Source organism: Corythoichthys intestinalis, chromosome 9 (assembly GCF_030265065.1).
Source record: "Corythoichthys intestinalis isolate RoL2023-P3 chromosome 9, ASM3026506v1, whole genome shotgun sequence".
In the NCBI taxonomy this organism is placed as follows: domain Eukaryota; kingdom Metazoa; phylum Chordata; class Actinopteri; order Syngnathiformes; family Syngnathidae; genus Corythoichthys; species Corythoichthys intestinalis.
This window is the reverse complement of record NC_080403.1, coordinates 8,085,501-8,108,940: the sequence shown is the minus strand read 5'-3', so window position 1 is coordinate 8,108,940 and position 23,440 is coordinate 8,085,501. Positions and strand designations below refer to the sequence as shown.

Sequence of the window (23,440 nt, the reverse complement as noted above, 5' to 3'; positions counted from 1 at the left end):
AAATAATAGTGAGTACACACTGCTTTTAACTGAAGTGCGCATGTGCGTGGATGCTCGCACAAGCGCGGAGCATTTAGTAGCACGTCTTGCCGCGTAGGAAGGAAGGGATTGCAGAACACCTGTCCCTGGCCCGCTAGTAGGGGATCTCTGAACTCATAAGAGTGTACAATTCATTTTTTATTCAAGGTTCTGTATTTACTATATTATTTCAAGAGACTAGAATATTTACACTAAAACATTGTTTTTAATTAGTGTTTCTCCACTGTTTTTTATTACGAGGCTGGCTTTAGCCTGCCAGCAGCTAACGACAAATATAAATTTTATGATCTCAAAGGTCGGGGCAGATCTACATGGGGTCTCCCGGGTCAATTTGTCTTGGCCGGCCAACTTTTAATTACTCTTTCCTTAATAAATGTTGTCATCTTAGATGATACTTGCTTTCTTTTTGTTCCTGAATTGTGTGGCATCATCCCCTGTTCATTAAGAAAGTAAAAGAACCTATCAAATGAGAAAATCGACTTTTTTCTCCTTCGTCACATTTTAACAAACATCTAAACGACCCAATAACGCTGCACTGAAATCCCATATTAGTGAACTCATATACTGGTAGAATCATGTGTAATTTCAGTAGCACCTTTGTGTATATTTGAAGGGATGCCTCACACTTCCTTTCATAGGTGAGTCAGTACACATTCGCCATGTGCAGCTACAGAGAGAAGAAGTCAGAACCACAAGAGCTTCTCCAGCTAGATGGTTACACTGTGGACTACAGTGACCCACAGCCAGGTAAGTTAGAAATGGCCTCCCAAGCATTTTTTAAAAATGTGAGGCTGAATATCTGAAGTGTTATGTCGGTTTCAGGCTTGGATGGCGGAAGGGCTTTCTTCAACGCGGTGAAGGAGGGCGACACCGTGATCTTCGCCAGTGATGACGAGCAGGACCGCATCCTATGGGTCCAAGCCATGTATCGTGCCACCGGCCAGTCCCACAAGCCCGTCCCACCTACTCAGGTCCAGAAACTTAACTCCAAAGGGGGGGCCTCAGCCCAAATGGACGCTCCCATCTCTCAGTTCTGTAAGTAGGCCGAGTCGCGCCACTCTGATTTAGACCGTAGGTAGTTTCCATTCACTACGCAGTGACGGTTCATGAATGTCTCACGCTCATGTGCTCCACTTTGACGGTCACAAACATGCTGGTAGAACTAACACACAAGCACATGCACACACACCAGCATACATACACATGCCTTGACCTTTCACGGTTTAGAGCACTACTTACTCACTTCACCCACTCCCAAGGGTGCCAACCCAACAGGCTACCCCAAGCAACGACCAACTTAGGAAAGATGTGATCATAGTGGTATTAAACCACAATTACCACGTCACATGAGATCTGAACATTCAAGCCTGCTGGGGTGGAATTCAAGCTGACGTCAGCGTGTCTTGCTCTTGTTTTATTCACTGAATGGTGGCCCCGCTTGTTTTTAACCAGTATACCGTTGTGCTTTAAGTACCTCACATGTCTGGTAAAAAAAAGTGAAGGTAAGACTGTCTGCAGTCGTGTGGCATCTGTCCCCAATTACTGCATCTTGTTTCCCTAAATTGTTCTTTTAAATGGAATCCAAATTTATTACAAGTTGTATTCATTAAAACAAATCTAATTCTCTCTCAATTTGCTAAGTGCATAGTGCCTACACGGAGCTTTCCGAACAACTGATTTGATTCTGTGATACTTTAACTCCTCTGTAATAGATCCTGCTATTCAAAATATAATAAGGCTTTTCAGTGTGCATCTTCTGAGCCTATTGTTTACAAAAATCTCCCAAAAGGAGGACTTTATGGCATTCTTTAAACCCAACTCCCAGACAACAAAACAAAATCACAATAATAATGCCCCTCGAGTGTATTCTTCTCTTTTGCCCGCATCATTGCATTCAAATTGCATTTAAATTGGCATGAATTGGGTCAGCTCCTCCGAACCCTATCGCAAAATCTCTGTTGTTTCTTCATTGGTTTCTTTGTCCAGTGTGTGATCGTTCTTGTGGTTAGTTGACTCTTCTGACGCCAGCTGTCGCCATTCAAAGCCTCACCACGGTGACACAATCCCACCAATCCCCCAACCCCTCCCCTGAAACATTGTGGCACACTGCGCAAACATGTTTCACCCCCTGGTGGTCTTGAATGGCACTGGGATCATAATGTACTGTACATAACCCTCCTGACTCTGCTGCAGTGCTAAAACAGTCTTGGGAAGGTTCTGTTTGGACTTTTAAAGTTTTTGTGATTGAGTATCCCCTTGTGCGATATGATTATACAAAATCATTTTTGTTTTTTTAACCTTTGCACTTAAAGCGTTATCGGTAAAAACAGGGTTTCAAGTGTGTGATTGTGTCAGAACAAAAGAACAATGATAGCACACCGAGGGATCAAAGTTAAAGGGTACCTTGGATAGGAAGACATGTAGTTCTTAAAAGACAAATGTTAGTAAAAGTTATAATAATTTGATATTAAAACCCCTCTTAATATTTTTGTTTCAATAATATTTGTAAAATTATTTTTACTGGTAGGTCGCCATTGTTTTTTACGTCGCTTGGCGGTGATGTCAAAGGGCCACGCTGCCGTACTTCAGTGTCACTCTTTAATTATGTAAGGTAGTGATTTAAATACGCCACACGGCGTCAATGGCCAGTTTTAAATTAATTATGTATCAAGCCATTGACTGCGTTTTGTCCCTTGACTTGACGCAGAAGTTATCCTTTAATGCACAATGGGGTATAAGGCAAAAAGAGAGTGGACACGCAATGAGATTCGTAGCTTGGACCGCCCCGTTTATTGGCATAAGCTTTAGCAACTCCTTCACAACAAACATAAGTATTATATAGTGAAAATACAACACAAATAATATTCATATCTCTAAAAAAATAATGTTCACAAAAAGAAAAGTGCTTCAATCTGTATTAAGAAGGCCCTGTTCTCCCACAGTTAAACAACAATGCAAAGAGAAATGGCATTCACAAATTCACAATCAAATTATATGTACAATACACATAAAACTTAAGAGTTTGGTCAATTTCTATTTAAACATTTTAGCAACTAGTTTAGCTCAACAAATACACTGGATGGCAATATTTAGTCACAATATACAGACTATGATGCTGGAAGCCATTATCAGAAGTCCTGTTTTTTGTGACTGACTCTACTACGGAGTCAGCCTAGGGACAAAACGCAATCATTGTTTTGAGCTCTTATTAATTTTTTAAAACTCGCCAATGACACCTTGTGGTGTATTTAAATCACTATCTTACATAATTAAAGAGTGACCCTTTTTTTTTTTTTTTTTTTTTTTTTTTTTTTTTGAGTGACACTGTAATGTACGGCAGCGCGGCCCTGTGACGTCACCGCCGTGTGACGTCAACAGCAATGGCGCGCTACTAGTTTATTTTTTGATTGACAATTTGACACATTTTATTAAAACGAAAACATTAAGAGGGGTTTTAATATCAAATTATTGTAACTCGTACTAACATTTATCTTTTAAGAACTACATGTCTTTCTATCCAAGGTACCCTTTAACGGTTTCCCTTATATGTATTAATGATTTACAATACAATGTATAGTGTTCGTGCTATCAACTCGCTGTTTCTCCCATGGCAAATTGAATCATAGTGTGGCGATGCAAATATTGCCGAAGTGGTTTGAAAGTTAAGCTGAGCATGCCCATTCTACCGAGGCAGTGCTGTTTATGGCAGCCTTTTTAATTTTCATCTTAGTCTTTGGACGATAATACTTACAGTGGTATGAAAAAGTACCTAAACCTTTTGGAATTTCTCACATTTCTGCATAAAATCATCAACAAATGTGATCTGATCTTTGTCAAAATCACAGAAGTAAAAATAGTGTGCTCAAACATTTCTAGGTTTTCATATTTTAATGAGGATTGTATGCAAACAATGACAGAAGGGGGAATAATAAGTAAGGGAACCCTCTGCCTAAGAAGACTTAAAGAGGAATTGAAACCATTTTTTACCAAACAATTTAAGTCAGGCGTGTGCCCAATCACTGACGAGTGGTTTAAAGCTGCCCTGCCCACTATAAAATGCACACTTGGTAAGAATTGTCTTGATGAGAAGCATTGTTTGATGTGCATCGTGGCTTGGTCAGAAGAGCTGTCTGAAGACCTGCGGTCAAGGATTGTTGATTTGTATAAAACTGGGAAAGGATACAAAATCATCATCAATCGACAGTCAGAGAAGCTGTCTACAAATGAGAATTTGGCACTGTTGCTTGTCTCCCAAGGAGTGGCCGTCCACCATAGATGACGCCAAGAGTTCAGCGCAGAATGCTCAGAGAGGTAAAAAGGACCCTAGAGTGTCTGCTTAAGACTTACAGAAATCACTGTATAATATAATACAATATAATATCTCTGTGCACACATCAACTACAGTATATGTAAAACTATGACCAAAAAGAATGATGTTCATGGGAGGACTCCACGGAGGAAGCCACTGCTGTCTGAAAAAACATTGTTGCTCGTTTAACGTTCGCAAAAAGGACACTTGGACACTCCACAGACATTTTGGCAAAATATTTTGTGGACTGATGAAACCAAAGTTGAATTGTTTGGGAGTAACACACAACGTCATGTGTGGAGGAAATATGGAACAGCTCACCAACATCATCACTTCATTGCCACCATGAAGCATAGTGGAGGGAGCATCATGATTTGGGGCTGTTTTTGCTGCCTCAGGGCCTGGACAACTTGCAATCATTAATGGAAGAATGAATCCAAAAGTTAATCAGAATGTTTTGCAGGAAATCCTGAGGCCGTCTGTCTGACAGTTGAAGCTAAAATGAGGATGGATGCTGCAACAAGACAATTAGGCCTGAACGATATTGGAAAAAACTATTGTTGCGATTTTTTTTTTAGGTTTGCAATATATTGCGATATTATATTGCGATATTAAACATATATATATATATATCTTTTTTAAAAGAAATTTTCACTAGATGACTTGAATAGCTGTTTGGAAATACTTTACATGACACACTGTGACCACAGTGTATTCATATAATACCGTTTCATTTGTGAATGATGAAGATTGCTGTATGAAGGGATCCAGGAAGCCATGTCTGCACAAAATAGATCATTTATCGAACACAATATTTTACACTTCAACAGCAGCAAATACATTAAATGATAAATAAAAGAGCAGGTGCATTAGTCCCCTATGTTTTTGACAAAATATAAAAATAAATAAAAACTTCTGTAAAATAACAACAAAGTTGTACTGTAAACATATTTGAACAAAAATATTAAATATGACAAATAAAAGAGTTGTTCACAAACTATAACAATAAATAAAAACCTCAGTAAAACAACAGTTGTCAACATATTTGAACTTAAATATTAAATCTGACTAATAAAAGTGCAAGTGCATTAGTCCCCTGAGTTGTTTACACAAAATATTACAATATAAAACTGCAAAACGGCAACAAAGTTGTAAAAATATTAAGTGTCAAAACTTTATGTGCAGCAGTACTATATATAGTTATTTGAAAAATACGATTTACAATAAGTTTAAATATAAAAGAAGCAAACTCAATTGAACTTGTAAATAATTGAACTGATTAACTGCAAATAACTGATGAATAACAGAACCATTTTAACTCCCAAATTTCCTGCCTTCCTGACAGCTGTCACATGAATAAAAAGAAGAAAAGACATTTCTGCAGCTGTGTTATGTATTTGTCTGCATATCCTTCCTTGCTCAGCAATTCTCAACTGGGTCTCATAGGTTTTTGGCCAAGACTACTAGTTTATTCACTATTGCAGGCTTGAGACAAGAACGTTGGCACGTAACAATGTTCCCACCTGTATTAAAAAGCCTCTGATGGGAAGCTCGTAGCAGGAATGCATAGATACCTGCGTTTTAAATGGTCCCACATGTTCGACAGATTACTTCTTGTTGAGGCAACCACGGCGAGGCACTGTCGACAGGGCTGTTTTTTGTCCCTTATAGTCTTGTTCTTGCCAAAATACTTCCAAAACTCCTTTTGGAGACTGTCTTACCTCGTTTCCTTACTTTAACGTGTTGCTTGGTTGCTTTCACTTTGAGAACGGCCCCTCCTCCCTCCGCTCTGCTGTTCGGCCCCTCCTCCCTCCACTCCGCTGTCGCAGGAGGAGGGGGAGGAGCCGATGACTTGCTGGAGGGAAAGAGAAGCTGTGCGGTCTCCTTCCTCAAAACAAACGTTTGTGGATTTAAAAAAATGAAATGAAAAAACTATCGCACGTCCTTGCGATGGGACTATTGCGCATGCGCACATCGCGATGGCGATGTTTAAACGATATATCGTTCAGGCCTAAAGACAATGATCCAAAACACAGAAGTAAATCAACTTCAGAATGGTTTCAGAAGAACAAAATACACGTTCTGGAGTGGCCAAGTCAAAGTCCAGACTTGAATCCTATTGAGATGATATGGCATGACCTAAAGACAGCGATTCATGCCAGACATCCCAGGAATCTGACTGAACTACAGCAGTTTTGTAGAGAGGAATGGCCCAACATTAGTCCTGATTGATGTGCCGGACTGATCTGCAGCTACAGGAAGCGTCTGGTTGAAGTTGTTGCTGCCAAAGGGGGGCTACAAAATATTAAATGTGATGGTTCACTTCCTTACTTTTCTCCCTTCTGTCATAGTTGGCATACTATCCTCATTAAAATATGAAAACCTATAAATGTTTGGGTGGTTTTAGTTAGAACAGACACTGTTTTTTTCATCTGTGTTTTTGACAAAGATCAGATCACATTTGATGGTGATTTTAAGCAGAAATGTGAGAAATTCCAGTATTAGTCTGCGCTAGCATTTGGTAGCGCACTTTCAAAGTTACACAGAGAAGTTGCAAGATAGTAATGAAAGCCTTTATCTCAGCTTGAGTGAGGATTTCAGCAGCAGTGTGTTTTTAGTTAGATGCTTTCTGGAAGTTTACCTCACAGTTTATCGACGCTACCAAATGCTAGTGACCAGATGCTACCAAATGCTAACAACCAGACTCCACGATCCAGCCAATCACTTAACTAACTACGCCTTACGTATTTGATTAATAGAAGAATATTAATTGTGCTCACAAATTACATTATGAAAGAAAAAGGCCAATTTTGAAAAAGACATGAAAACAATTTCTTTGAAAAGGGAATTATGAAATTAAAAAAAATACTTTGTGAAAAATTCTTTTTATCATGTAACATTTTTTTTCATAATAATATTACCTTATTTTACATTTTAAAGGCCATATTGCACAATTTCTCTGTTATTTATCAAAATTGTATTTACTTCAAAATGCTGTTTTGATTTATTTTATTTTGACCCTTTTGGGGTTTCATATTATGCGACCAGACAAACCATGTTAAATTTACTTATATCGTCCTAAATTATGGAAACAAAGCAAAAACGGGGGGTGGTAATGTTATGAAATATAGCTTTAACCATTGAGCATAAATTACCGTTTTTCTCAAATGCTTTGGTAGGTTTCTCAGATAAGAATTGAAATTCTAAAACCTACTTGTTCAATCCTCACAACATGTCGCACATGTAGCAAAACATGGATTACCTGCAAAAGCCAGTTTTTTTGTGCTAAATACTTCGTCTATCGCTCAAAATTAAATTTCTGTGTCATGATCATGTCAGTGATGTCAGAACGACAAGTCTTTGTTTCATTGTGTACAGGCAAGACAGTCAAATTGCTTAGTCATGCTCTAAATTGAACAGTTACTCTGGTGGAAAGCTCTGATGCTGAAGATGGTGTACGTAAGTTTTGATGAAAATTGCAAATTTTGTGTGTGGGAGATTGATTGTATTAGACTGGACAAGATTCAGTTAACGGTTTTACTGTTTTTACAATTCTTGACAGAGCATGTCACGTCGATACAGAAAGCAAAAGACAGCACTGGGTATCACAAAGACAAAAAACAAAAGCAAAATTAGAAATGTCAACATAAGACAATCAACACAACTAGGCTTTGACTGCTATATGTCGGGATTCTTTCCCCATTCTTTCTACACATCTTGACATTCCCTTTTGGGCCACAAATTTTCATCCACATCACAAAGGATGTCCTCTCTTGCTATACAGCATGGAAAGAATCTTCTTGAATGCCTTATCCAGCCTTTGCAGGCATCTGCTGTGATGTCACTGCATGCTGCATTCATGACATCCAGAAGAGTCATCTGAGTGTGAGGCTGGTGATCATACAAGTACACTTGCCATGTGGAGAAAAATTATTCCATGGGATTGAGGAATGGGGAGAATGGTGGGAGGAAGTCCATTCCGATTCTGTTGTGGGTTGCAAACCATTCCGTGATTATGTTGGGGTGGTGGAAACAGACATTGTCCCAAACTATCAAAATTTTGGCTGGTTAAAATAAGTTACATAAAATAAGAAATAAGCACACACAGGTTGACATATTCTAACAACATGTTCATGCATTTTGCATGTAAAGACTTATGCCAATGATTAATGAAGTAATGACTAAATGTTGTGCGTGGTGAGACTACTCAATAGAGACCCATGATCATTCATTTTGACCATAGTGACAGATATTGATAATGTAGGAAACAGCAGAGAATTGTACAAAATCATTTGCATGGATGCACAAAAACATCTGCAACTTGCTCAAAGAAATGAGAAAACTGCTTTTTTGATGTGCACTAGTGATACGATGTTTGCGAGGATTGAACAAGGAGTTTTGAGAATTTCAATTCTGATCTGAGAAACGTACCAAAGCAATTGAGAAAAACTGTAATACAATTTCATGCAATGTAAGTTTGAATTTATTTTGAAATTGAAGGTCTGTGCTTTTGATAGTGTTTAGGAATGAAGCCCTGATGTAAAACATTGGGGTACGTGTGAGACTCATTTGATTCTTTTCAGGACCTTCCTCTTGACAGATACTTGTTGTCACTTTTAATATATGGGTGGTACCTGATAGCTCACCACTCCTTCCGTACTGGTTTAAAATGGACAACAAAACACTACAGTTGAGTGAGGGGGTTGCTAGACACTCTCTTCTTCTCTATTTCTGTCTGCCCCGTTCTCTCTTTAACCTGCCTCAGTCTGTTGTCACACATCGTCTCCACATGTACTCACAAGCCACAAGGTCTCATGTCGGTATCGGTTGTCGTTTTGTTGTTGTTATTGTTGTTGTTGTTTTCTTCTAAGTTGTGTTTTATTCATGCTTTGCCTGTCTACCCTTCTTCAGTAATGCCGCTAGCTGCTCAGTCAGTCAGGGTCTCTCGTGATTGCTCTCCTCCAGCCTTGTTGCTAGTCTTTATGTTATTCTGGTTTGTCCCTTCTTACCCTGCTGTCTTCTAGCTGGACTCAAGGGTAAGTGCTTCCCTGTAGCCGGCACAGCTCAGATAATCCCCGCCGATTATCTGACAAATGCAACGCTCTTTCTTTCTGCCTTTCTTTCTCTTCTTCCTGCTCTTTCTCTTCCCTTCTTCATGTCTCGCTTCATATCTTTAGATCTTAGTTGAGAATTTTTTTTTTTTTTTTTGACAACCTCCACTTGAGGATCAGATTATAATCTAGACGCATCCATTCGTGCCAGTATAGGATGCATGTCTTTTTTTTCTTATTAAAAAAAAAAAAAAAAAAATTATTTCTCTTTATTTTGGATTAGTATTTGGTTAAAGTGGATATGTTAGTTGTTCCTGCATAATTGCCTTCTCTCTTTGTTCACATTGGAAACCTAATCCCTCAAGAGTAAAGCAATTTGATGACTAGAATGAAGACAGATGGGCCTAAGATTAACAAAAATATATAGATCCATATATTTATTGATGTTATATTCAAGAGCTGGAAGCAAATCTTTAATCGATGGAAGATGTATACAGTAGTACCTTGACATACGATTGCTTTGCCCTGCGATCTTTTCGACATCCGACGTAAAATTTGACACGCCATTTGTTTCTCCATCCGATGACATGCTTGAAATATGACGATTGATGACAACGCCGCAGTTTCTTTGCTTTGCCTTAAGACGGACGCACGGCGAATTTTTATTGTGAGAGAAATCAACACGGGTTCCAAGAAGGTTGGTGCAGGTGGTGAAAAAAAAAAGGAAAAAGGTGACTCTTACCATTGAAATGAAGATGGAGACAATAAAAAAATATGACGTGCGCATCCGTGAATTGGGTCGACAGTACGGCAGTAGAATGTCTGCGATCTCGACGGTCCTCCTCCGACCTCCATTTGCCAGTCTTTATAAGTTAAGGTGACAAATATTATTGTGGTAACATTGCCAAAGAAATCGTCAGGTTTTAGCTGTATCAAGCTAACAGTAAATAAAATATTCAAGTCCCCATTCTGTGCCAACAGCTTTAAACTACATTCAATTAATTTAATGTTGTGAATCAACCGTTAAAGTTGTTAAAATTGCTCCAGTTTTTCCATAATTTCCCTTCTGTCTACTTTCGATCTGTGAAAATTTCAAAACTGTGTCATCATTTAAAGATTGTACCAAGTCAAGATTTTGCCGATTTAGGAGTATTTTAGATAAAAAGTTAATTAGGTTCACTCGGACGGTTCGCTACAACAGCCTTCCAGAGAAGTCTACTGCTTTAAGATGGCGACTGTTTTAGTACTGCAACGATTAATCGATTAACCCGAGTATTCGATTAGAAAAAAATATTCGAATTAAATTTTGTTGCTTCGAGTATTCGGTTAATTAAAGTGGTGTTGTAATGCTTTATTTTGAAAGTGTTTGCATTTCGTTTTATTGATTAGAGTGGATACACTACCCTCTGGTCAGCCTCATGTCATATGGCTGAATCCAACTGCTCCGTTTATTCCAACGTAAACTAAGTTTTTGTTTGAGCTCATGTTTTTTTTAAATGCATACGTAATCTAGTTTATAGGAATATTTAGCAGTTTTTTGTGTGAATGTGTGTCTGAATCATTTGTTAGGAGCATTGAAAAAAAAAAAAAGCATTTTATAGCATTTAAGCTAGCGAACGTTTGCTATGTAACAATTTTGCCAATTGTTCTTTTGTTGAACATACAGTAGATCCCTATTTATTAATTTTTTTATACTGTTTGTGGCTCAGCTCAGGTATTTAAATTTTTCATGTTCTTTATCCGATTACTCGATTATTCGAACTAACTAGTCTATCGATTAATCGACTACTGAAATAATCGATAGCTGCAGCCCTAGACTGTTTACTAACGGCGGTGAGTGTCATTTCACATCTAGTTTTCTATACATGTGCTAACTCAGCTGAGTCTGTCATTTCGCGGCTAGTTCTTTATACATGTGTTATGTCCCGTAGCATTATGTGGGTATAGTTTGTAGCGGCTTAGTATATTCTTATCCCGAATTTTATCGATAATTTATTTGTTGTAATTGTACCAACAGTATTTATTAAGGATTTAGTGTAGGTTTTCGGGCTGTGGAACGAATTAATTGAATTATAATGTATTCTTATGGGAAAATCCTGCTCGACACACGACCATCTCGACTTACAAACAAGGTCCTGGGACATATTAACTTCGTATGTAGAGGTACCACTGTATTTTATTTCATGTAAGATAATGAGATAGTGGAGTCAGTGTGTGAATAAACTTGTTGACATGCTTTACTACGGAGGGCTACATTTTTTCCTTAAACTTCAATGTTTTGCTTCTTGCCTTGACGAGAGTTGGCAAATATGCATGCGGAGTATTCTGAATGCCAAAGACAAGGAGTAGCTAATGCCGCCCCTTCTTACGATGAAATACTCCGGAACTCCCTCCTCTTCCCCACTTCTCCTGCAATAGACGGGCCTGGTGATATTGAGGCAAGTCTAGTAGTCTCCCTTCAGAAAGTAGTGATCTCATATAGCATATTATTTGCCTGAATAGGACACTTTTATGTCATGTGCCTATTAGTGTCTGTCAATACTGGAGGTTCCATTCATTATTCCCCTCCCCCTTTCCCCATATCCCAGAGAATGATACAGTTCTGCCTATGTTGGCTTCATGCTGTTTACCCATACTTGCACCGAACTGCTACCCTGTTAGACTTCTTTAGTAGTGACATGCCTGTTAGTATGCTCAGTAGATGACCATGAACACACTGCAACACATTGAAGTATTGTCAACTTGCAAATGCGTAGAAAGAGAAAGAGAATTTCAAGAATACAAAAAAAAAAAAAGGGAATGCAATTCCAAATCTGAACTGCAGATGTGCATGATGTTAAAAACTTGGTACTTTCTTCAAGCATGTGCTCATTTTATAACAAATATATTCACTTTTAGTAATGCTGTTACTATTTTTAAACTGGAACTGTGACTTAGTGTTGAGTGTGCCAGCTCGTGCACTCATCCATTATGCCCTCACTTTTTCTCAATAAAGAACATACAGTGTAGCCCAGATGCCTTCTGCTCACTTTTAAATGTTGTCTCATTTGCCCAACACCCTGTAATATTGCCTCTTGATAACTGGGTCATGAATAACTATTTCACTGTGGTCCTCCTTTTTCCTCTAATTTTGTCTTTTTTGTCCACTTCCTGGTTGTCCTTTAAACCCTAACTCTGTCAGTGTTCTCCATCTTCACTTTGTGTTGTCACACTTCATTTGTCCTCTCCTTTCACATGACCTCACTTGTTCTTACGCTCTTACTGTTCTCGTACACATTTTGGCTTGTCGCCTCACAGGTTTTTCTCCTCAGTTGAGGAGATAACTCCCGTTTCCCTCGTTACGAATATTTCAGAATGCCAAGCACCTGAATCGCGCTCCCTTCCCTCATAAGCCTTTCCTACACGGAGATTGACAGCTATCACTTGTGCTCTCTCCAACCTCAAACTCAGACCCGCGCATTCCACCCCACACCCCCCTCCCGCGCCATCGTCACCTTGTCTGTGTGTCATAGATTTGACACCTTTCACTGACACAAACGACATGACTGCATCACCAATATGCACTCACATCCACTTCATTAAGAGCACATCCACTATCTAATGAGATTCGATACAAGAGCAGGATCCCTAAAAACAAGATGGAAAAACGGCTCTCAAGAGAACCATATTATTTAAATTAGCAACAAATTGCATGAGGATTATAAAATGTATTTCAAAGAAAGGATATTTTTAAAAAAATAAAAAATATTCTCTTGTAATGCTAACAAAAGAGAGATTAACAATAAAAAAAGAAGTATTGTAAACTATTATTTCTTAAACATCTCTTGATTGGTTTCTCATCACTTGTTAGTTAGCAAGGTTGCTACTGTTTGGAATTTGCATGTTCTGTATGTGCTTGCTGAGTGTTCGACCAGGCACCCCAACTTCTCAAACAGCACTCAAAAGACATGCAAGTTACTTTAAAAGAAGACGCTTTGTACATAGCCTTGAATTGGTAACTGAATGCCCACTGTGATTGCCTAAATAGGATTAAAGAAGAAGGTTTAAATGACTGGAAGGAGATACATTTGTTCCATAGACTTCACTATGAGTTGATGGTACACGGGGATATGGGCCGATCCGTAGAGGGCCTATTTTAAAAAAACTTGAAATTCTAATGTTTTCAAAACCAAAGCCACTTAGCGACCTAAAACCAAACCAGGCACCTCCCTTACGCATATACAGTATGAGTCTCCATGAGCAGTGGCATCAAAAAAATCAAAGTCGTTCCGTAATAATATCCTCAATAATGATTTTTTTAATATAAGTATAACAAAACTTAAAATGGCTATAAAATTCTCAGATTTTATGATAGATGCACAAAAATCACCAAATGCAGAGATAATGACCCATATTTTTAGGATCAATAACAATATTTAACATATCATACAAGTTTTTGTCAGAAATAGCAACTTAATTTATATATGTATATATATATATACAAAATCCAACATGGCGGCCGTCACAAAACAAAGAGATTTTTAAGTTGAAAATTCTTGTAAATAAACGCTTAAATCGCACAATTTCTATCGATATGAACGTAAAAAGTCTAGATTCTTGGTTAATAGCAAAAAAAGAAAACAGGCACTTATCGTTCATTTTACGTAAATATTTCAAGCCAAATTTACAGTATTGTGTAATCCTACATGTCGTCCGCCGCGAAACAAAGAATTTTTTAAGTGGAAAATTCTTTTAAATAAATGCTTAAATGGCACGATTTCTACAGAGATAAATGTAAAACAGTCTAGATTCTTTGTTAAAAACAAAAAACAGGCACTTATTGTTCATTTTACATAAATATTTCAAGCCAGTAATAGTACTGTGTAATCCAACATGTCGGCCGTCACAAAACAAAGAGCTTTTTAAGTTGAAAATTCTTGTAAATAAATGCTTAAATGGCGCAATTTCTGTAGAGATGAACATAAAACAATCTAGATTGTTGGTTAAAAGCAAAAAACGGGCAATTATCGTTCATTTTATGTAAATATTTCGAGACAAAGTTACGGTGTTGTGTAATCCACCATGGAGGCCATCACAAAACAAAGAGCTTTTTAAGTTGAAAATTCCTGAAAATAAATGCTTAAATTGCACAATTTCTATAGATATGGACGTAAAGCAGTCTAGATTCTTTGTTAAAAGCAAAAAACAGACATTTATCGTTCATTTTACGTAAAAATATTTCAAGCCAAAGTTACGGTATTGTGTAATCAAACATTGCTGCCATCACGAAAGAAAGCTTTTTAAGTTGAAAATACTTGTATGTAAATGCTTAAATGGCACAATTTCTAAAGATATGAACGTAAAACAGTCTAGATTCTTGGTTAAAAACAAAAAAACAGGCACTTATCGTTCATTTTACGTAAATATTTCAAGCCAGTAACAGTATTGTGTAATCCAACATGTCGGCCGTCACAAAACAAAGAGCTTTTTAAGTTGAAAATTCTTGTAAATAAATGCTTAAATGGCGCAATTTCAGTAGAGATGAACATAAAACAGTCTAGATTATTGGTTAAAAGCAAAAAACGGGCAATTATCGTTCATTTTATGTAAATATTTCAAGCCAAAGTTACGGTATTGTGTAATTCAACATGGCGGCCATCCCGAAACAAAGAGCTTTTTAAGTTGAAAAATCGTGTAAATAAATGCTTAAATGGCACAATTTCTACAGATATGAACGCAAAGCAGTCTAGGTTCTTGGTTAAAAGCAAAAAAAAACAGGCACTTATCGTTCATATTATGTAAATATTTCGAGACAAAGTTACGGTGTTGTGTAATCCACCATGGAGGCCATCACAAAACAAACAGCTTTTTAAGTTGAAAATTATTGAAAATAAATGCTTAAATGGCACAATTTCTATAGATATGAACGTAAAGCAGTCTAGATTCTTTGTTAAAAGTAAAAAACAGGCAGTTCTCGTTCATTTTACGTAAAAATATTTCAAGCCAAAGTTACGGTATTGTGTAATCAAACATTGCCGCCATCACGAAAGAAAGAGCTTTTTAAAGTTGAAAATACTTGTAAGTAAATGCTTAAATGGCACAATTTCGAAAGGTATGAACATAAAACAGTCTAGATTCTTGGTTAAAAGCAAAAAACAGGCACTTATCGTTCATTTTACGCAAATATTTCAAGCCAGTAACAGTATTGTGTAATCCAACATGTCGGCTGTCACGAAACAAAGAGCTTTTTAAGTTGAAAATTCTTGTAAATAAATGCTTAAATTACACAATTTCTATAGAGATGAACATAAAACAGTCAAGATGATTGGTTAAAGGCAAAAAACGGGCAACTATCGTTCATTTTATGTAAATATTTCAAGCCAAAGTTACGGTATTGTGTAATTCAACATGGCGGCCATCCCGAAACAAAGAGCTTTTTACAGTGCCTTGCAAAAGTATTCGGCCCCCTTGAATCTTGCAACCTTTCGCCACATTTCAGGCTTCAAACATAAAGATATGAAATTGAATTTTTTTGTCAAGAATCAACAACAAGTGGGACACAATCGTGAAGTGGAACAACATTTATTGGATAATTTAAACTTTTTTAACAAATAAAAAACTGAAAAGTGGGGCGTGCAATATTATTCGGCCCCTTTACTTTCAGTGCAGCAAACTCACTCCAGAAGTTCAGTGAGGATCTCTGAATGATCCAATGTTGTCCTAAATGACCGATGATGATAAATAGAATCCACCTGTGTGTAATCAAGTCTCCGTATAAATGCACCTGCTCTGTGATAGTCTCAGGGTTCTGTTTAAAGTGCAGAGAGCATTATGAAAACCAAGGAACACACCAGGCAGGTCCGAGATACTGTTGTGGAGAAGTTTAAAGCCGGATTTGGATACAAAAAGATTTCCCAAGCTTTAAACATCTCAAGGAGCACTGTGCAAGCCATCATATTGAAATGGAAGGCGCATCAAACCACTGCAAATCTACCAAGACCCGGCCGTCCTTCCAAACTTTCTTCTCAAACAAGGAGAAAACTGATCAGAGATGCAGCCAAGAGGCCCATGATCACTCTGGATGAACTGCAGAGATCTACAGCTGAGGTGGGAGAGTCTGTCCATAGGACAACAATCAGTCGTACACTGCACAAATCTGGCCTTCATGGAAGAGTGGCATTTCTCAAAGATATCCATAAAAAGTCTCGTTTAAAGTTTGCCAAAAGCCACCTGGGAGACACACCAAATATGTGGAAGAAGGTGCTCTGGTCAGATGAAACCAAAATTGAACTTTTTGGCCACAATGCAAAACGATATGTTTGGCGTAAAAGCAACACAGCTCATCACCCTGAACACACCATCCCCACTGTCAAACATGGTGGTGGCAGCATCATGGTTTGGGCCAGGGACAGGGAAGATGGTTAAAATTGACGGGAAAATGGATGCAGCCAAATACAGGAACATTCTGGAAGAAAACCTGTTGGTATCTGCACAAGACCTGAGACTGGGACGGAGATTTATCTTCCAACAGGACAATGATCCAAAACATAAAGCCAAATCTACAATGGAATGGTTAAAAAATAAACGTATCCAGGTGTTAGAATGGCCAAGTCAAAGTCCAGACCTGAATCCAATCGAGAATCTGTGGAAAGAGCTGAAGACTGCTGTTCACAAACACTCTCCATCCAACCTCACTGAGCTCGAGCTGTTTTGCAAGGAAGAATGGGCAAGAATGTCAGTCTCTCGATGTGCAAAACTGATAGAAACATACCCCAAGCGACTTGCAGCTGTAATTGGAGCAAAAGGTGGCGCTACAAAGTATTAACGCAAGGGGGCCGAATAATATTGCACGCCCCACTTTTCAGTTTTTTATTTGTTAAAAAAGTTTAAATTATCCAATAAATGTTGTTCCACTTCATGATTGTGTCCCACTTGTTGTTAATTCTTGACAAAAAAATAAAATTTTATATCTTTATGTTTGAAGCTTGAAATGTGGCTAAAGGTTGCAAGGTTGAAGGGGGCCGAATACTTTTGCAGGGCACTGTAAGTTGAAAATTCTTGTAAATAAATGCTTAAATGGCACAATTTCTATAGATATGAATGTAAAGCAGTCTAGGTTCTTGGTTAAAAGCAAAAAAACAGGCACTTATCGTTCATTTTATGGAAATATTTCGAGACACAGTTACGGTATTGTGTAATCCACCATGGAGGCCATCACAAAACAAAGAGCTTTTTAAGTCTAAAATTCTTGAAAATAAATGCTTAAATGGCACAATTTCTGTAGATATGAACGTAAAGCAGTCTAGATTCTTTGTTAAAAGCAAAAAACAGGCACTTATCGTTCATGTCACGTAAATATTTCAAGACAAGGTTACGGTGTTGTGTAATCCAACATGAAGGCCATCACAAAACAAAGAGCTTTTTAAGCTGAAAATTCTTGTAAACAAATGCCTAAATGGCACAATTTCTATCGAGATGAACATAAAACAGTCAAGATTATTGGGTAAAGGCAAAAAACGGGCATTTATCGTTCATTTTACATAAATATTTCAAGCCAAAGTGACACTAATTTTATCCATTGATTTTTTTTTTTTTTTTTCACATTTCAAAGTACATGCATGGTGCTATTTAATAAAATAACTACCATGAACCCTCGACCAAATCACTCTTGAGACACTCCTGCCTGCTTGTATGCAGCAAAACCTTTGTCCTATTTCCACCTAAATCAAGCGTTAGAACGCAGCTTGTGTTTGAGTTTATTACAGTGAAAGCCAACTCAACATTCTACCTGGGTTGGCTTGCTACGGGAAGGCGTGACACAATGTCTGTGGGAGCTGTCTTGGCAACTGATGTTGGAGTCAATGTTTATCCTGAGAAGTCAATAATAATTTGTGTGGAGCTTTTGCTATGCTCCTGCAATACCAAAGAGAAAAGAAAACAATAATTACTAAAACTGAATTCGTTCTTTCTTGGCTCATGTCCAATAAATTCTGCGGAACTTGCTCACGCATTGTTTTCTTTATTTTCCATCCTTTTATTCAGTAAGCTGCTTTCTGATTCATAAGGCACGCAACAATTCCAAGACATTCAGATTCAATATCTTTTACATTCTAGTGTAAGCTGTTTCTTTAACAACTTTTATCTCCAATTGAGAAATGGTTCTTAACCTGCATATTTATATCGCCTCCGCCTGTTACACACGAGGTCATAATGCTCCAACTGCATTGGTGTGAAGTCATTTTTATATGCTAACCCTGTCTTTCATCTTAATGTAGCAATTAAAATATTTCAAAATTACTCTCTCTTTTCTGCGGTGCAGTTCCACATGATTGCTAACTCCAACCATACAATTACCTTACATTAATACCTCTGCAACTGTGGTAGTAAAAACTGATGTGTTTAATAATTTATTTTTAATACAGGCCTTGTGTTTGAACTCATTAGATGGTGAAAGTGAACCAAATTTTGTGGTGTGGTCTTTTACAAACAATACAGCACAAAGAATGTAGCAAATTTCAATTAAAAAAAATCTGTCATCAGCCATGTTCATTCATTTTTAGCAATTTTCTTCATTTGCTTTGACACTGAGGAGATTGATAGCAAAAGTAAAAGGAACACCCTTGCCATGTATTTCTATAGCACACAACTGGTTGGCAAACAACTATTGGGAATGGCAGAATCTATTGATGACCCTTGACAGGAAGAACAAAAAAGTATTAAGATAGTGCAAAGACACGTGCATGCACATTCAATGTAAGCGCATACCTCGTAGCATTAGCTCTCTCACCAATAGATCAGATCTCTTTGCGCTGTCTGACACAATGCAAGTTGACAATGTAAGCTGTTAATGTTTATAATTTGCCCTTAGAAGAACCCCCACCCCTTCACCAGCAACAGACAAAAAAGATTCCCTGATGCTTCTGTGTTATGACCAAAACTTAGCACACACTTCACTGACATCCCTTCATCTGAACCGTGTGCTTCTTCCTGTGCTGTTGGCTGGATAGATGCTGACAGAGCTCAGAAACACGGCATGGATGAGTTTATCTCGGCTAACCCCTGTAGCTTTGACCACGCCTCGCTTTTTGAGATGGTGCAGCGGCTCACCTTGGACCACAGGCTCAACGACACCTTCTGCTGTTTGGTGAGCTTTTCGCCGCGTTTACTCGAGGGGGTTTCGTTGCGGGCTACTGACTGCCATTTGTGCCACGCAGGGATGGTTCAGCCCGGGTCAGGTGTTCGTTTTGGATGAATACTGTGCCAGGAATGGGGTCCGAGGTTGCCACAGGCATCTGTGTTACCTGCGCGATCTGCTGGAAAGGGCGGAGAGTGGCGCTATTATTGACCCCACTCTTCTGCACTACAGCTTTGCATTTTGTGCCTCCCACGTGCACGGGAACAGGTGTGCACCAACCTGTTTTTTCAATATTCCTTGGCTTGACAGGCGTAAAGCTTTATAAAAACATTAGCTGTTAACATACTGTACCTTGCCTGTAGAATAGGAAAGAATCATTGCGTCGGATAGTTTTGATTTTTACCCATCTATAATTTCTTGCACGTTATATGTGTTGTTTGATTTAAATGTTCTTTATTTTGTTTCATGCATTGGCTATAGTAATACGACTGCATAATGTGTTTTTTGCAGGCTATTTGTGCTGTTTGTAGCCGAAACCCAAAGCCAAGGTTTTGTATCTTTTATATGAAGTGCACCTTCATAAACCCTCTTAACCCGTCCACCTACCCGTTAACCTAAAAAAAAAAAAAAAAAACATTTCCACTAAGTTGTGATATTGTGTAAAATGTTAATAAAATCATTCATTAATTCATTTTCCGAGCTGCTCATCCTCAGGAGGGTTGCGGGGGTGCTGGAGCCTATCCCAGCTAACTATGGGCAGTAGGAAGGGTACAACCTGAATCAGTTGCCAGGCAGGGGCGAACAACCATTCACAATAAACACTCATACCTAGGGACAATTTAGAGTGTACGATCAGCCTACCATGCATGTTTTTGGGATGTGGCAAGAAACCGGAATAAAAAAACACATGCACAGGGAGAACATGCCTCTCAGAACTGTGAGGCAGACGTACTAGCCACTCGGCCACCGTGCCGCCATTAATATTGTTATAGTTTTATAAATCTATCTCTAGAGCTCCACGACAATGACGAGAATCAGCGCTGTTGGAGATGGCTAGATTAATCAATTTTAATAGCCTTCTTAACCTACATTAAACTGAAAACACATTAGTGACAAAATTCTCAATAATCAAACAGGAAAAAGTTATTAAAGTTGTACATCGAGCAAGAATGGGAAACAATTTTACCTTGAAAGCTCAAACAATTAGTTTCTTCACCCCCCAAAACATTATTAAGAGGTGTTGAAAAGGAAAGATGATTCATGCCACTCAGTGGTAAACGATTAAAATTGAGTAAATATTTCCAAAATAAAACTCCAAAACGGAATTGTGCATCCACTTGAACATTAAATATTGTAGCCTGCCTTTTTCATTCGCAAGGATAAGTAGCCCGTAAAACGATGACTGAAACTCTGTGTTCCGCCACCCACAAAAGCAACAGTAGAAAAAGCCCTTTCTGAAATAAGAGTAGAAACATTTTTTTCTAGTTTTATCACAGCGACACCTTACCAGTTTGTGTATGGCACAGTGATTGTGTATGGATCTTTCAAAAGGTAATGATTTCTCACTTTTCTCTCTGCTCCAAATATTGATTATCGCTGCTAATAAGTAGCATCAGCCAAAAGTATTGGCACCCCTGCAATTCTATCAGATAATGCCCAATTTCTCCTTCAGAAAAGGATTGCAATTACAAATGCTTTGGTAGTAATATCTTTATTTATTTTGCTTGCAATTAAAAACACAAAAGAATATCATTTTACACAAAACTCCAAAAATGGGCCAGACAAAAGTATTGGCACCCTCAGCCTAATACTTGGTAGCACAACCTTTACACGAAATAACTGCGAACAACCGCTTCTGGTATGTATCATTGAGTTTCTTAACCTCCAGACTTGACTACTGCAACAGCATTCTCTTCGGTTCTCCATCCAAACTCATCAATAAACTACAATATATCCAAAACTCTGCTGCACGCCTTCTCACCCAGACCCCCTATAGGAACCACATTACCCCCGTCCTCCATAAACTGCACTGGCTTCCTATTTCATACAGAATTCAGTTCAAAATCATCCTTCTCACTTACAAAGCACTCAATAACTTGGCCCCGCCCTACCTCACAGACCTTCTCTGTCCCCACACCCCTTCCCGTCACCTCCGCTCTTCTAACAGAAACATCCTCGCACCGCCCAAACAAAGAACACACCGAACTAGGGGGGACAGAGCCTTCTCCGCTGCCGCCCCCTCCCTTTGGAACTCACTCCCAAAACCCATTCGTTCATGTTCAGACCTTCCCACATTCAAAAAACTGTTAAAAACTCACCTTTTTAAACTAGCTTTTAACTTGTAATTATTTTCTTGTTTTGTTCTGTCCACGTTGTTTGCTGTTTCTGTTCCTACTGTAAAGCGTCTTTGAGCATTGGTAAAAGCGCTCTACAAATAAAATGTATTATTATTATTATTTCTTAAAATGCTCTGCTGGAATTTTAGACCATTCTTCTTTGGCCAACTGCTCCAGGTCTCTGAGATTCAAAGGGTCCCTTATCCAAACTGCCATTTTCAGATCTCTCCTCAGATGTTCTATGGGATTCAGGTGTGGACTCATTGCTGGCCACTTTAGAAGACTCCAGTTCTTTCTCTCAATCCATTTTCTAGTGCTTTTTGAAGTGGGTTTTGGGTCATTGTCCTGCTGGAAGACCCATGACCTCTGAAGGAGACCCAGCTGTCTCACACTGGGCCCTACATTATGCTGCAAAATTTGTTGGTAGTCTTCAGACTTCGTGACGCCATGCACACAGTCAAGTAGTCCAGTGCCAGAGGCAGCAAAGCAACCCCAAAACATCAGAGAACCTCTTTTCTTGAAAGGCCTTGTTTTTTCCTGTAAACATTATGTTGATGCCCCCCCCAAAAAAAGCTCTACTTTTGTCTCATCTGACCAGAGACCATTCTTCCAAAATGTTTTTGGGCTTCTCAGGTACGTTTTGGCAAACTCCAGCCTGGCTTTTTTTTTATGTTTCTGGGTCAGAAGTTGGGTCTTCCTGGGTATCCTACCATAGAGTCTCTTTTCATTCAGACGCCGACGGATAGTACGGGTTGACACTTTTGTACCCTCGGACTGCAAGACAGCTTGAACTTGTTTGGATGTTAGTCGAAGTTCTTTATCCACCATCCGCACAATCTTTCGTTGAAATCTCTCGTAAATTTTTCTTTCCGTCCACATCTAGGAAGGTTAGCCACCGTGTACTTATTGATGACACTGCGCACGGTAGACACAGGAACATTCAGGTCTTCGGAGATGGACTTGTAGCCTTGAGATTGGCCATGCTTCCTCACAATTTTGCTTCTCAAGTCCTCAGACAGTTCTCTGGTCTTCTTTCTTTTCTCGTGCTCAATGTGGTACACACAAGGACACAGGACAGAGGTTGAGTCAACTTTAATCCATTTTAATTTGCTGCACGTGTGATTTATTTATTGCCACCACCTGTTATATGCCACAAGTAAGTAACAGGTGCTATTACACAAATTAGAGAGGCATCACATGATTTTTCAAAGGGTGTAAATACTTTTGTCCGGCCAATTTTTGGAGTTTTGTGTAATATTATGGTTTTTTTTTTCCATTTCTCTTGAGTTTTTTCATTGCAAGCAAAATAAATAAAGATTATACTACCAAAGCATTTGTAATTGCAATTATTTTCTGGGAGAAATTGGGCATTGTCTGACAGAATTGCAGGGCTGCCAATACTTTTGGACAGCAGTGTAATGATTAGCCTTATACCAAAGGTTAATAATAATTTAAAATAATGATGATGTCACAAGTCACACCTCATATGCCGAAAAATATTCAGGGTTGTATACATTTAATACTAGAGTTGTCCGATATTATTGGGTAGCTGATAATGAATATAAAATAATAAATATAAAATAAAAGCATT

At 38.3% G+C, this 23,440-nt stretch overlaps 1 protein-coding gene across 8 annotated transcripts in view; it reads left to right on the top strand.

Moving 5' to 3' along the window:
- Positions 1-23,440, top strand: part of cadpsb (Ca2+-dependent activator protein for secretion b) — a 195,616-nt gene that overhangs the window by 107,241 nt on the left and 64,935 nt on the right. For all 8 annotated transcript variants that reach the window (XM_057846578.1, XM_057846576.1, XM_057846575.1 and 5 more), the window contains exons 10-13: positions 678-786; positions 862-1,074; positions 19,386-19,522; positions 19,593-19,780. In XM_057846578.1, coding sequence (XP_057702561.1) covers positions 678-786; positions 862-1,074; positions 19,386-19,522; positions 19,593-19,780 — 647 coding nt within the window. The remainder of the gene's footprint in view (positions 1-677; positions 787-861; positions 1,075-19,385; positions 19,523-19,592; positions 19,781-23,440) is intronic.